At 35.6% G+C, this 15611-nt stretch overlaps 3 protein-coding genes across 3 annotated transcripts; 1 reads left to right on the top strand and 2 right to left on the bottom strand.

Moving 5' to 3' along the window:
• The first annotated feature begins 62 nt into the window (after window positions 1–62).
• On the top strand, window positions 63–7384 carry LOC110425453 (HXXXD-type acyl-transferase family protein). Its single transcript, XM_021440390.1, is given in 4 exon segments — window positions 63–269; window positions 5592–6069; window positions 6072–6169; window positions 6171–7384. Coding segments are annotated over 4 exon segments (1764 nt in total). The 3' UTR covers window positions 7152–7384.
• Window positions 7385–8104: 720 nt separating this feature from the next.
• LOC110425320 (26S proteasome non-ATPase regulatory subunit 7 homolog A-like) lies at window positions 8105–11266 on the bottom strand. The gene is made up of 9 exons (XM_021440206.1): window positions 11006–11266; window positions 10100–10192; window positions 9935–10016; window positions 9753–9849; window positions 9572–9647; window positions 9265–9446; window positions 9031–9088; window positions 8829–8914; window positions 8105–8528 (listed from the first exon to the last, which is right to left on the bottom strand). The coding sequence occupies exons 1-9, from the start codon at window positions 11190–11192 to the stop codon at window positions 8472–8474; spliced, it is 918 nt and encodes a 305-aa protein (XP_021295881.1). The 5' UTR covers window positions 11193–11266; the 3' UTR covers window positions 8105–8471.
• A 2463-nt stretch (window positions 11267–13729) lies between these two features.
• On the bottom strand, window positions 13730–14414 carry LOC110425529 (WUSCHEL-related homeobox 5-like). The gene is made up of 2 exons (XM_021440448.1): window positions 14057–14414; window positions 13730–13968 (listed from the first exon to the last, which is right to left on the bottom strand). Exons 1-2 carry the CDS (start codon window positions 14412–14414, stop codon window positions 13730–13732), a joined length of 597 nt encoding a protein of 198 aa, XP_021296123.1.
• Window positions 14415–15611: the final 1197 nt, after the last annotated feature.

The raw sequence follows: 15611 nt of genomic DNA, 5'->3' as shown, positions 1-15611 counted from the left end.
GTAACTGGGAGAAGGATCCGCAGTGTTTCCCACTGGGGAACTTCGACGGCGCGTCGATGACAATGGGGAGTTCGCCTAGGTTCCCGATGTACGACAACGATTTCGGGTGGGGCCGACCTTTGGCTGTCAGGAGCGGTGGTGCCAATAAGTTCGACGGGAAGATCTCCGCTTTTCCTGGGCGGGAAGGGAACGGGAGCGTCGATCTGGAGGTGGTTTTGGCGCCAGAAACGATGGCCGGGATCGAGTCTGATCACGAGTTCATGCAATTTGTAACGAATTAAATCCGCATGGGGGGATTTAACGGCGCAGATGTATTTTTATATTATCATGTGTATCATTTCCGAACGTTGGATGATCTTTTCCTAAGAATGGTGGGTCCGGGATAGTGCCTGTTATAACGGTCGTGATGTTGTTCTAAGGGGATAGGGATGTTTTGTCTGTTTGTGACATGATCATTAGTAAATTAAATAACTATCTTGGTTTAAATTTTTTGTTCCCTCTTTTTCATTTATATCTAATACGTCTTTAATTTATAAATTTTATACATTATTAGTAAATTAAATGTTATTATCTCATAATGAATAAATTTAATAATTAAAAACCTCCAAAATAAAGTACTTATAATTTTAAAAATTTTTGAATTTTTCCTTTATGCGTTTACAAGGTGATGCTCTTAAATATCTTTCTTTCATTGATTCGAAGAGTTCTAGTGGTATAAACATAAACTTTTATTATTATTTTTTTATTTTAAAAAAATGAAATTGAAATTTAACTTTTGTACAAAGATATGCACTTATACATTTATTTATAAGCAATGAAACAATTAAAGCACTGTAGTTCAACCAATTAATTGTAAAAGTACTCTCAAATTAAAAGTAGAATCCAGCTACTATAAATAGTATGGTGGTACTGAAATAGCTTTAAAAAAAAGTGCAATTGATGGGATTCTCAATCATTTTTTTAGGTAAAGTTGGATGATCTTTTACCCGTTGAAATCTATGAATGATTAAGCTAAATTAGTCAATAAGTAAAAGTGATTATAGCATTTAATAAGCACCTAATTTTGTCTCCATCTTTATCTTTGGAAGCAAGTTGGTCGTGTGGTAGCTTAACCATATTCTCCCAGTAGGGCTAGCCATACTATTGCCCTAGTCGATTGGTGATGGAATTTCGACCATGTTCAAGCCATTTGATTCCTTCAATTGCGGCCAATAGCAACCTCACCAAGACTAAGTCTTCCACCTACAAACCCCTTCGACGGTTGATTGCGATCCTGGCCGGGGTCTGAAATTCGCGATTCAAAACAAATAGTCGATTCGGTCTTTCAATTTATAAATTGAAATTGTACTTGATCTTATCTTTGCCCTTTTGCACTGTGTTTGTACGTTGGATTACGTAGTTTGTCTGATGATTGATGGACAAAAAATTGCCATGCAAAAATGTGAGATTCTCTCTTCTCAAAAAAGACGGCTTAGTTCATTTAATCAAATATATGGTAGCTTAAGGCAAAGTCAAAGAAACCTTTGGCTTCTGAATAATACAACGCTTTTGGAAGTATACCTAAATGTTTCATTTGGGGTTGAGAAATTTACCGACATACACCCCATTTTGACTCATGTTTTTGTCATTTAATTTTTGCCCTATCGATCGACCCTTTCTTCTTCAACCCTTTTCCCATAAATTTTTTGGTAAATTAATTATAACAAATAAAAATAAAAAAAATAAAAGAAACCCATTTTTCTCATGGGCTGAGGAAGGCAAAAGAAGACAAGAAAAGTGTGTGTTAATTATTTGGCATAATGTCGCTTGAAGAGATTAGATAACATTGGTACATGTTGATTCCAGGACGAGTTTGGTAGCCGGCCTATCAGTATAGTCCAAAGAAAGTCCAAATGCGGAATCCATGCAAAGAAGAGTTCAAATTCATCATCTACATGCATGAACAAGTACAATTTGCTAACAACCCTTCATTGTTGTTCAATCATGAAAACCTTAATGTGTACTCTCTCACTCTCTAAATATTTGTTTCTTTTTTTTCTTCTATGAAAATTAAGATAATTAAGTAACGTGGCGGAAGGAATGCGAGTGACCAGTGAGGCAAGGTCTCCATAATAATTAATCAATAATTAATTTTAATAAATTCAAAAGATTAAAATAAAACTTATTATAGTATAACTATTCCCTAAGCCCTACTGCCCAAGACTCCATGACTAACCCACCTCTTGTTCGTCCCCCAAATAAGAGATTTTAACTCCATCATTAATTAATTGTTTAAAGAAAATGAAAATATTTTGGATAAGGTTCGCGTGTAAAACGTTTGACTTGGATAATGACGATGTTAAGGGAGGAAATTTTCACAATAATGTAAGATGTCATTGTCGGATTACATATTGCAGTAGGTACCATGAACAAGAGGCTGATTTTGCTGTATGGGAAGAGTTCATCGGCTCCTTCCTAATTCCTGTCATCTTCTCAAGGAGCAAACTTGTCTATTTTGATAGGATTATAAACTGTATTATTACAAAGGGGAGGGGTATTAGACTTATTTTATTCTTTCAATGGTATTTCAATTCATAGCATCTTTCTATCAAAATATGATTAAGATGAGTTGAATTCATCAAAATATATGTATATTTTCACCCCATTTATGATTAGTTCTATTTTTTCTTCCCTCATTAAACATGAGTACATAGTAATATATTGAGAAAGTTCTTGTCTTTCATTGTTACACATGAAAATTGTACAATGCAAAGCATTTTTCTTATAAGAACCTTGACTTAATTTCGATAAAATAATAATAATAATAATTTACTTCTTCCGTCTCTTTTTTTATTTATATTTTTCTTACTATATTTAATATTTTAAAAGTTTAATATAAAATATGTCAAAGTCAAAATTTTTTTTCTTAATCTCCGTAAACATCAAAAAAGGATCACCAAAATATAGCCATGGAAGGAGTATAATTTAAGCTATATAGACCAATTAATTAAAAGGGTAAAACCAGAAACAGAAGATAAAATTAAAAAAAATCATATGAAATTCTTTCATATATGGTCGGTATTGAACTGTCATACACGTGGCAAATGTCAAGGGGGGCTCAACCGAAATAATATTAATTAATCTCTCTTAATTTGGACAGGCACCAAGCTCCTACCAATCTTATAAAAAATTAAATTAAATAATATATTATACTCTAAGTCAAACAATTAAGTCAGCTACAAACATGCATGGGTATTTCCAAGGGTTATATTTAAACCAAAATATTATTTTAAAATTAATGTTAGTACATGTTTAAATATTCTTCTTAATAATTAGAAAATTAAAATAATTTCAAACGCCGACAAATAAAAAATGACAGTTTTTGATTATTTTTTTAACTTAATAAACCGACTTTCAACAGTGAATCAAATAACAACAATAATAATAAGTTCTAATGATTAGATTATAAGATCATATGGTGCGAGATACATAAAAAAATAAAAGACGAGATTATTATTGACATTATTATAATACTTATTCTGTTTTTTTTTCAATTTTTTGTATTAATATGACAATTAAAATAAAAAATTTGATTTTGATATATTTTATATTAAAAAAATAAATTAAAGTGGGTAAGAGTTAATATTGAAATTATAATCATGGGACAGTTCAAGATTAGCTAAAAACAGTGGAGATTCTTTCTGGGCCGACCTTTTGTTCATGGGATTGGTACGTAGTGACAACCAGACATATAAAGAATGTAAGTCAGCTGTGGGATTCTTAATATTTTTTGCATGCAAATTATGATTTTGTCATGGAATCCCTCAGGCTGTTAGGGTTTAAGTCAAACTGTTGAGCCAAAATATTCACAATATTTTAAGACCTTAGCCAATGAACCAAAAATAATTGAGAACAGTTGATCCACTAGATAGCTAGTCAATTTGATCCAACATTATTAAATCATGATTTACTTGAAATATAAACAATCCAAACTCAAAATGATCACTAAGTTTAAACTTGATCCTAACTCAGACTTTATTATTATATACTTGCAAGGTAGGGTACAACGAAAATTAACCTATACATGAAAGATCGACTCAACTATCCCTCAAACTCAAAACTTATTCAAAGAACAATATTCACCCATTTTTTTTATGTCTAAACTTGATCTTAACTCGGACCTTATTATTATATGTTTGCAGAGTGGATCGTACAACAAAAACTAATCCGTATACAAAAGATCAGTTTAATAATCACTCGAACATGAACTTATCCGAAAAACAATATTCACCTAATTTTTCAAGTCTAAACTTAACTCTAATTTAAATCTTATTATTATATACTTACAGAGTGGATTGTACGACAAAAAATTAACCTGTACATGAAAAATCGCTCAATAATCACTCAAACCGGAACATATTGAAAAAAACAATATTAACCCAATGTTTCATGTCTATTTTTAAGACAAAATCTTTTAATTGTTTACAATATAAGATTTGTATGAGAAGGTATTGTCCAAATAGAAGCAACTTTCATTAATTAATCAATTCAAGAGTTTGGCCAAAGTCAAAAGACTGTAAATTCTATTGCATGACAGACATTTCTCATTAGATTATTACGAACACACACATCAATTTCAATCAAAATCTGTAAGAACTCAAAGGCGAAATTATGAGAGATTTGGTCTGTGGATTGGATGGATGGGTGTGAGGCATGCATATCTCGCATATGTGGGCTTTTTCATGTATTAATCCAAGATATATAGCTACCTCCTCTACCTTTGATAGATTCCTGAGATATGAAGCAAAATCTCTCCCCTTTGGATTCTTCATGATATGTCCATATCAGATTTCAATTAAATCCCTTTTTTATTTCCTCAAATGTATAGGCTTACTTCACTTGGCAGAACTTCTGCCATATATAATTGCTCCTACATATGTATTGCTATTTGTTCATTACCACTAGCACCACTTGCTCTTGTTTCATGCCTTGTCAAACTTGAACATTTGAACAAATCATATACATATATATATATAAATTTAGACTTACAAATTGTACATATGTCAAATTAGCCCATAATTTCAATAGCCGGAACCGACAATGGGTAGTTATGTAAATGGGTGTCCGGTACCATTCGATCCATTTAAGTAAAATCATAGAATTTTATAAATGGATTCGAGTAGGGTATAAGGAATAATCTTAAAATATTGGTTACTTAAATCTTATTATAAATAATGAATTTTTTTGTTATTGAATTTGAATTTGATTGTATTTTGTAATGGGTGTTCATATCATTTTTAATTAAATAAATGAGTTTAAGTATTTAAATATTTAACTCATTAGTTGCTATATGATTTTTTACTTAAGAAGTAGAGTTTGAATATTTTTTGTTTAATTATAAAAAAATTAACTAAAGTGGGTTCAAATTATAATTGAGTTGTATAATATATATTAAATTTTATAATTGAATTCAACTAGAAACCTCAAAATTAAAACGAAAAAAAAACTTGACCTTAATGAGACAAGAACAAAGAACTCCAGAATTAAATCTTTCAGACTTAAGAATAAAATAAGACAAAAATCCATTAAATCACTTTAATAAAATATAAAAGGTGGCAAACCACCACCTCCCTGTACTAAATGCATGCACCGAAACTCCTATAAATTCCTTCTCTGCCTCCTTCCCTGTCCCTCACTATCACTCTCATTTCCCAAGCAAACTGAGAGTCAAAAATGCTCCTTCAGCTCCATGTATTGCTTTGGTCTCAAAATCCAATGTTTTCCCAGACCAGAAATCGCAGCTAGGAGAACTGAAGCTTTCAGTTTCAGATCTCCCAATGCTGTCTTGTCATTACATCCAGAAAGGTTGCCTCTTCACCCGCCCTCCCGTCCCCATCGACTCCCTCGTCTCCATTCTCAAACAATCACTGTCCAAGACGCTGTCGTTCTTCCCTCCCCTCGCTGGCCGGCTTTATACCGACCCGAATGGTTACATCTACGTGACTTGCAACGACGGCGGCGTTGAATTCTACCATGCCACTTGTAAGGGTCTGTCGATTCGGGACGTCATTGGTCCTCTCGACGTTCCCGAGTCGTTAAGAAGTTTTTCTGTTTCGACAAGACGGTTAGTTACCAGGGGCATTTTAAACCGATCATGGCCGTCCAAGTTACCGAGCTCGGTGACGGGGTCTTTCATCGGATGCTCCGTTAACCATGCGGTCACTGACGGTACGTCGTTTTGGAATTTCTTCAACACATTCGCCGAGCTTTGCAAGAAAATTAATAGTAATAATCAGAACTTTGAGAAAATAGCAAGGCAGCCGGATTTTTCCCGGAATTCGGTTTTAGTTTCGCCGGCAGTTCTGAAAGTCCCCGAAGATGGCCCCAAAGTTACATTCAACGAAAACGAGCCGTTACGGGAGAGAATCTTCAGTTTCAGCAGAGAAGCCATTTTGGAACTCAAAGTCAGAGCTAACAACAACGAGGAAGAGCTTCTCGTTAACGGAAACTTTAACGCCGTTGAGATTCTCGGCAAAGAAAGTAACGACAAGTATCATAACGAGAACGGCAAGAGTCGGTTGTTCAGAACCCCTTCGGTTTCAAATACGGCGGAGATTTCGTCGTTTCAATCACTCTGCGCCCTGCTTTGGGGAGCGGTGACGCGTGCGAGGAAGCTTCCGTCTTTCCAAACGACAACGTTCAGAATGGCGGTGAATTGCCGTCACAGGCTGGACCCGAAGCTGGACCCTTTGTATTTCGGGAACGCGATTCAAAGCATTCCAACGTACGCGTCAGCGGGTGACGTCACGTCACGTGATCTGCGCTGGTGCGCCGAGCAGTTGAACCTGAGCGTGAGGTCCCACGACGACGAAACGGTGCGTAGTTTTGTGAAGGCGTGGGAGAAAGATCCGCGGTGTTTCCCGTTGGGGAACTTCGACGGCGCATCGATGACGATGGGGAGTTCCCCACGGTTCCCGATGTACGATAACAATTTCGGGTGGGGCCGGCCGATGGCTGTCAGGAGCGGCGGCGCCAATAAGTTCGACGGGAAGATCTCCGCTTTCCCCGGGCGGGAAGGGAACGGGAGCGTTGATCTAGAAGTTGTTTTGGCGCCCGAAACCATGGCTGGAATTGAATCGGATCACGAGTTCATGCAATATGTAACGAATTAACCTTTCAACGGTTCCCGATGGTGATCCGAGGGTTACGTGTACTGAATCAGGACCGTTGATAGTGTTTGAGATGGTGGGACCGGCTTTAGGGTGGGGTCTAACCAGGACAGGTGTCCTTTTTGTTTTTTTGGTAGTCTTATGTTTTGATCAGTAAATTTGAAGTATGTTTCCTTAAAAGTACTGCCTTTTTTGTTTATTGAAGAAGAACTTAAGGATAAGGAAGAATTAAATGAGGGCTTTTTGGAATTTAACAGTTTTCTAAATTGGGAAAAAAGACAACAAAAGTAGTTGGTAATAAACGTACTTTTTCAGGAAAAAAAAGAATAACAATGTTCTTTTGTCGTCACATTCACACCAAACTTCAAATGGGTAAAAGATTCTGACAAACTTATAAACATAAAAGCTGCACACTGTAATAAAACTGATACAACTTTTAACTAATATTGGAGAAAATGACTTTTTTAGCGACAATTTTCTAACCTAATGCAAAATTGGTTTCCTTCCAAAAGTGGAGAAAATTAATTAATTACTACACAGGTGGGAAATTCTATATTATTTTGATGAAACTTTCTCATTCAAAAAGGAAGAAAAAGGGATGAAGGGAGAAGTTGAAAGGAACAAAGGAAAAGCCCAAGGAAAAGGAAGCAACCCAGAGAAATTCTTGACAAACAGAGAGGAATTAGTCCATGTCAAGATTTTAATCTGAATGGTTAAACTTTCTCTGGGTGTATTCATTGAATCTCAATCTGAAATGGAAGGTCATTCAGTGATCCAGAAGAAGACAGGAAGGGGTTGCCATATGCTGAGTATCTGGGAAAGAATTGGCACATGCTTCATGCTGTTCCATCAAAGAAGAAAAAATTTTGAACTTTCCTCCAAAGGAATGAACAAGTGTCTAACCAGAGGCACGTGGATGATTTATTGCTTAGGCCCACTATATGGCAAATCACCAAAAGTTTTTTGTGATAATCCTGCTTGATGCTATTCTCTTCAATTCATTAACCCCACCAGTGATTTCTCAAAAGGTTTTTCATCAGACAAATGAAAGAAAACAGCACATCTTGTATTAAAATCGAAGGGAAATGTATTTATCATGGAATGTGTCATAGTAATGCTAAATGCAAGGAAAGACATTTCGGGAGCCACGTTTTCTAAAAAGGCCCTGCCCGCTACCCCCTCACCCTCTCTTGCCCTCTTTTTGTTCTTCTCGTTCAGAAAGAAGAAGATTCTCAGAGACTGACAGAACCGAAAACGACGAACCACCAAACTGTTAGAAGGGATGGGCCCCTTTTCTTAGAATCTCTGATGCGGTTCAGATCCTTACGTTAGAGCAACAGGCTTTGAGTCCTCTGCTTTCTCATGCTCGTTGTTAAGCATCTGCAAAAGATTCCCAAAATTAATTAAACCAGGTTATGCAACAACCATAAACCATTTAGCTAACTGTTGAATGTTCATATTTTTCCACATAAATGAAATGATGGCGTCAACTAGGATAAAACAATCTTTAACATGAAGCCATGTCTGGAAAATTGTGGCCCTGGAGCGTAAGAAGATGAATATTAGCATTAACAACTTCTGATAGTGTCAGCAAACCTCCGTTCAGGTTAAAGCCAATGACCAAGTCAATAAGTTATAATTTAAAAGGATTATGCAAAAATATGTTAACAGTTAACTTACCTTGTTGTTGATCACATTGTGAAGAGCAATTACACTTCGGATGAGAGAAGAAAGATAGATCACCAACATCATATCATTTGTTTTCACTGTCAAAGGTACAATAGAAGAACAATCCAAGAAATCAGAACATTTATTGAAAATATAAGTTAAAGTCAAAGCAAGATGTAAAGATAGGGCAGTGTAAATTTTATGTGTATCTCACCTGCAAAAGCCTTGATCAACTCCCCCACATTGAGATTAGGAAGTAGGTTAAAAACATCCTACAAAATTTTGAAGAGATATCAGCACAAAATCAGAAAGACTGCATGATATGGTGCAAACATGCAAAACTAACAGGCTTTGCCTCATGAAATTAAATATATATATGCCACAAAATATTAAAGCGGCAAAAGTGGGTGCTGAAAAGAGCTACAATATATTATTATCCCAAACCAACCTGCAAATGATACAGAATTTCATGATTTAGCGGAAGTTTTCCTTCAATTACAAGATCAAGATAATTTCTTATTTCTTGAAGTCGACCATCCAATGCTTTCAAGGCTGTGAGTTTACCCGTCACCTCTGTAGCAAGGGTGCTAATGGTTGTATCCTTCACATCCCTGAGCAAGTGCTCCACACCTGTTAAACAGGGCAACAAATAAAAATCAAAACCAAATAAATGAAGCATATTATGTATGCTGCACCTAGCTTGCAATTTGAAACAAAAAATGGATTCACATTCAACACGTAGGCATTGCGCATACCAATTTCCTCAACTTCATGACCTGCAATTTCTGATGGCACATGCACAAACACTTTCTGGCTTTTCTGGGTGTCATTCTGAGACCACATAGAACACCAGTTAGGATTCTACTGAGACCACACATGGAGGCTGTTTATAGGAAGTTCTAGGAAAACTCAACCAATACAAACTTATTTCATTACCTCTTTCACCTCTTCCACAGCACAGTAAGCTTTTGTGGGTATTCCCAGCTCTTTAGGTTGAACATCAATGATGACCAAGACAGGATTTGATACATAGCTGCAATATCAGGACTACAACTTAACTGATAAAGGAGAATTGAACAAAAAGGCATTATAAATGGAATTAGAGATGACAAACTTACTCATTGAACAATCCATGAATATCCAGATCATTCTCCCGTAGTTTAGGGCCTGTACTGTACCACCCAACAACGTGTTCCTTGGCTGAAAACGTAAAATGTCAATCTAATAACATCAGTTCCACCACATAGTTTACGTGAAACAAGAGACCATGTTCAAAATAATACCATTTATTCTCTTAAACATGGCAAACATGGACTCATGGTAGTTGTGATCAAGAAACCAAATGCTTGGGTCCTTCTCATCTTCTTCAAACGGCACTGCAAATTAACATTTCAAATATCAAATGGGATGAGAGATGCTTTCAATCTAGAAGCAGAAGAGCTTTCCGACACATAGAAGCTTTTTCAAAAGTACTCATGAAAAAAACCTAATAAAACCATGCTAAACAAGGTAAACCACAATCTCAATGAGCATGCTACTGAAACCCAAGTAGTAAAAAGCATTAAATCGAAACAATATAGAATCTACATAAAAAGATTCAGACCAATTTGTAAAAGCCGGTTTATAGGAATCTGAATGCAGCATTTCTTCGAATTCAAAACATGGCAGCAACAACACTTGTTTGCAGGTAAGAACTAGTACTATAATTGGTTTAAATGTCATTGGCCGTCCCATATATGCAATAAAGCAAATTCAAAGGCTCTCTCCAATGCATGGTACCACACCTTTAGCACAACTAATACATCTCCAAATGTACAAGTATTCCAATCAAGTAACGAAGCGAAAGTTTTCCACTTTGATACCATACACATACACAACATTCCAAGCAAGTTTACACTAATATCTTTCTCTGTTAAGGCAGCTCAAACCAAAAAAGATCATTACTTGGGTCAGTGAAAATCCAGCAAACCGCAGAAACATAATTGACATCACAACAGAAAAAGTAGCTTCCTCAATGAAAAATAAACTACATTTATCAACTAGTTCATACAAAATTAACAAAATTCAAAATCAAAGCTCTCTCTCTCTCTCGCTCTCAGTTTCGCTCCAGAATCCTAGTTCGATCTTCCATTTCTGAAAAATAGAAAAGAAAATTAGTGATTTAAAGTTAGAAAGAAGGAGCAGATTACCTGCGTAGCTGTTGGTGACATCGACGGAGCCTTTGAAAGAGGATCCAAGCAAGACGCCGACGACTCGCCTGCGAGTGTCTTTGGCCACTCTGTTGTAGTTGTCGACTATGCTTAGGAGAACCAGAGGGTGTACGATCACCTTCTCTATCGGTCTCGATGAGATCTCCTGCGTTGTTATCACATCCATCCTCCTTCGATTTTCTCTTCGATAGCCTTCTTTTTGAATTTCCGTTTCTTTTCTTTCTTCCTTCGTTCGTTGCTTCTTCTCCAGGAAAGCTTGTAACTTGTTCAAACTCTTGACTTAGCTTATGGATCTGATATGGGCCTCCTCGGCCCAAAACATTGGGCTACGAGGCCCAATTTATATTTAAATTGGTCTAAGTTGACCCTCAAATAACTAGACTGAGAGCCCAATTTACATCACTTTATGGGCCTATGCGTGTAAAAATATTGGGCTTTTGGCCCAGTTAGTGGGTAAAACCTGGCCTTTAAGCTCAAACCCAATTGGGCAACACCAAAGCGGATTGTGGATGTAAGATTTTGGGCTTCACTGGCCCGCCAAAGAAATGGTTTGGACCTTGTTGGCCCGCTAAAATCAGTCCATCCTATTGGCCCTAAATAAAATTGGGCTACACTTTGAACCAAGTGAACTAATAATATAGGCATTTACGGCCCAAGATTTGATTAGCTCGGACATTTTGTCTGAAGTGTTTATATGTAATACATTATTAGTGAGTCAAATGTTGTTATCTCCGTAATAAATAAATTTAGGAGTTGAGAACCCTCAAATATCTTTTAAAAATATTTATTTAGAAGGATTTTTGAATTTTTACTTATATATATATATTAAACTAGAATATACTCATAGGCTCAGCTACCCTGTTAATGTTTTATTAATAAGGAAAATAAAAATGTACATCTGAATTTTCATGAGCATAAATTGAAATTAAAGCCTATAGAAGGTTTGACTTTACGTGCATAATTTTTGGATAGTACATTAAAGTCAAAGGCTCCTTTTTTATAGGATTCTAAGAATAAAGAAAAATGACAATAAAAATAAATTAAGAGTATTATTCTTTTACAATGATTTAAAACGAACATAAGGTAAATTTAATTTATCAAATTTAAGAATTCCTCGAAGCTCACCATCAGCTTGCAAAAATACTTGAAGACTTTGGTGCGTGTAACCATAGTTAGACCAAAATTCAACCGCTTAGTTGTCTTCTCTATAAATATGAGAAATTCTAAAAGATATGACTCTCAAGCATTTTTTGATAGACTCTAACAAGCAACTATTTGATGTGAACCTTTATGGTTTTCTTGAATTATTTGGACAACCACCTTCATGTCCATTTCTATCCACACTCTCGGCACATTATTCTCAAGACATAAAAGTAAGCTTCTATATATGCAATGTCAGTAATTCTAACAGGAATCAAATATAAAACGACCCTCCTCGAAATGTATAAATCTTCTTTGGTGTGAACTTTATTTGTCTACCCTAAGAATCTAGGCATTGTCTCGATATAAAGAGGATTGAATTGGACATAGTACATTTTGTTCGAATTGGTCCAAACGGAATTGATCTCCTTTCGTTGGTACTGAATTTTTGGGCAATTAATTTAATATTTTTCTTCTTTTTTTTATTTATTCGTTCAGATTAACATTTTGAATTTTGGGGTCTCTTTTTAATTACTAGCAAATAAGAAACTATTATTTGGGAAAAATCACTTAGTTAGGTTCATCAATCATCAATGTAAGCTTAGAGACTTTAAGTATAAATTAAGATCATTATGAGAAACATTGTTTTTAAAGTTCTTGATTAAAAAAATTTAATTATTAAACTTTAATTTTATTTCTGAAAAGGAAAATCATATTATCAAAAAATTATTCGCAAGAACAACACAAGATCACATTGTTACAAAAAAGCACCCATTCGAGACCATTATGAACTAACTAAACACCAGCAACGTATCTCGAATATTGTGAATAACACCCAGTTTTGCAAATTCATCGATTGAATCATTGACCGCCCGAGGAATATAACAGATTTATCAGCTCTCTAATTGAGTTTTTAAAGAATTAACTTGTAAAATATGATTCTTAAGCTTCTACGGATTCATGCGTAGAAAATTTACCACTCAACTAATTGCATTTTGAAAATGACTCTTAGAGCGGAGGTCACCGCGTGAGGTTGATTATACTTTTATATATATTATTAAGATTGTTTTTATGCACATTAAGAGACTAATGCATGTGATTATCAAAAGATGTTGGCAACTAACACTTATTTATTTCTTTTATGTTAAAAAAAACATAAAATTTGGCTGCTACTTGTCTTTTTAATATTCATGAAGTAAAAGAAGTTTAGGTTAAAAAAGGAATATCCTTGGAGATAATTATTGCCTTAATGGTATAAACCAAAATGAAGAATTCAAAGATGGGAAGCAAACCCCAAGGCACAGAATCCATTTTTATGCACTTCAAGGGAGACATTTTCTCATGAGAGGAGGCAAATCCCAATTTCCAAGCAATTAATTTCATTGGAAAAACCAAATCCAACAGAGTAAACATGGAGAGCAAAGAGCTTTTATGAGCATGTAGAGGAGGAATGTCCGAAGCATTGATTTTCAATATTACAACGTAATAACCCTATCCTATTTTGTTCATCATGGCTAAGATTCTAACGACAATATTAGTAAAGAAGAAAGGGATTTTGTGTTTTCACAGGAAACTTAAGCGGAGATCCAATGGTGGGTGATGATCAGTTTCTGGGGTACTGATTTTGTACGGAAATGCTGCTGTTTCCCGGCATTGATCACTTGCATGGAATCTCAGATGCTTCTCCTGCTGATAATCGGATTCTTCAAAGGAATTCAAAGGAAAAAGCTGTAGGGTCTCTATAACCCTCTCAGGCTGACAACCCTTAACCTGTTCTTGATGATGGTTAACCTCGAAAAACCCTGCAAAAACCCACGAAAAATGATTTCCATCAGAACCAAACGAAAAGAATGAAGGAACCCCAAGAAAAAGATTTTCCCAGAAAGTTACGTTTTGAAGAAGAAATCTTGTTGTCTCTGCAAATGAAGTCGTTTTCATCCATGGAGACCTTCCGACGCTTCTGTCTTTCCCTAGCTTTATGGTTCTGAAACCAGTAAAAAACATTCTTGCTCTCGATCTTCCCATAAAAGCTAAGCTGAGTCGAAATCTTCTGGATTTGATCGGTGCTCGGGGTTCGAAGTCCCGACCGGAACAAGTCGGTCAGAACCTTAACCTGTTCCGTCGTGGGATTCCATCTCCCACACTTAGTTCCACCACCACCACCACCACCGCCACCACCGCTTCCATTATTCCCATTTCCCCGAACACTTCCACCTTTAATGGAAAACCCTGACAACCCATCATCCATGTTTCCCAAAAAGCTTTCAGAACAAACCCCAAATCCAAATCTAAACCGATAAGAACTTTCTTCCCTTCTTTTTTCCTCTCACTTCTGAACTGAAAGGACAATAGCTCGTGTGTGTTATATATATAAATGAACTTTTCTTTGTAGTTATCTTTTGTTTGTATCTGATTAGTGATCGAAAGCAAAAGTAGAATCAAACCCTTTAATTTATATGAGTTTTTGCTTTGAATTTAGGGTTCATGAAGATTGATTTTAAAGGGTTTGATCGTCTGGTTTTTTGTGCAAAGACAGAGAGAGAGAGAGAGAGAGACATGCGTAAAAGCTGCCACTGTTCAACGTTTTGGTCGGCGAGCAGACAAGAAGTGAGTTTCATTAATAAATGTTTTTATATTTTAATTACGTGATGTATTAAAATTTTTGAGTTTTCTTTGATCTCTCTGCACGTATAGAAAGGAGGGGTATTGTGTTTTTCAGTAAAGGTGTGCACTTTACCATCTAATATAGTCCAACACCACCACGACATGTGAATAATCCAAGATTTGCTTCTAAATTAATTACCACAACTATGCTAAACAATGCCAATAATGTTTCAATCTTTGATTATTTAATTATATTTGTTATTTTTAAGTTGGTGATCACTAGCTAGCATGACATTGTTCAAAGGCATAGGAGGCTCCCCTCTCGCATCAAACCTTAAAAAAATCGATTTATTTTTGACGAGTTTATCTGATAAAATGAAAAAACATTGAATTTGAATTTTATTAAAAATCGATCGATCAATATAATTCATTTTCGAACAAAAATTGTGTCAATATTAACTTATTGAAACATCAAAATTTCAAAAGAATACTCACGGGACTGTTTATTGGATGAGTGAGGGGAAGAAAGATTGATGCAAGTGAAAGTCAAAGGTTCACATTGTTTGGACCTTCCTTTGGAGGGTTGTGCTGATAGAAAACTATACTGACAGAGATACTGAGTTAGGTTGACCACGAGTAGATTTGTTAGTCAAAAGAAGTTAGGGGGGGAGGGAGGAGAAAAACCTTCTTTTAAGGGTGTGGGAACACAAAGTAGAAGACAAGAAAGCCACCAAATTGAGATTCGGGAGAGGTAAAAAGCAACTTGGGTTTTCTTATGTCATGTGCCTCCTGTCTTAGCAGCGCAACTACATCTTCTCCCCCCTTCTTCAAATTTAGGGCA

The sequence above is a fragment of the Theobroma umbraticum genome, unplaced genomic scaffold (genome assembly GCF_002168275.2).
Source record: "Theobroma umbraticum cultivar Fairchild unplaced genomic scaffold, ASM216827v3 scaffold_81.0, whole genome shotgun sequence".
Lineage (NCBI taxonomy): Eukaryota > Viridiplantae > Streptophyta > Magnoliopsida > Malvales > Malvaceae > Theobroma > Theobroma umbraticum.
This window is presented reverse-complemented; position numbering and strand designations above follow the sequence as displayed.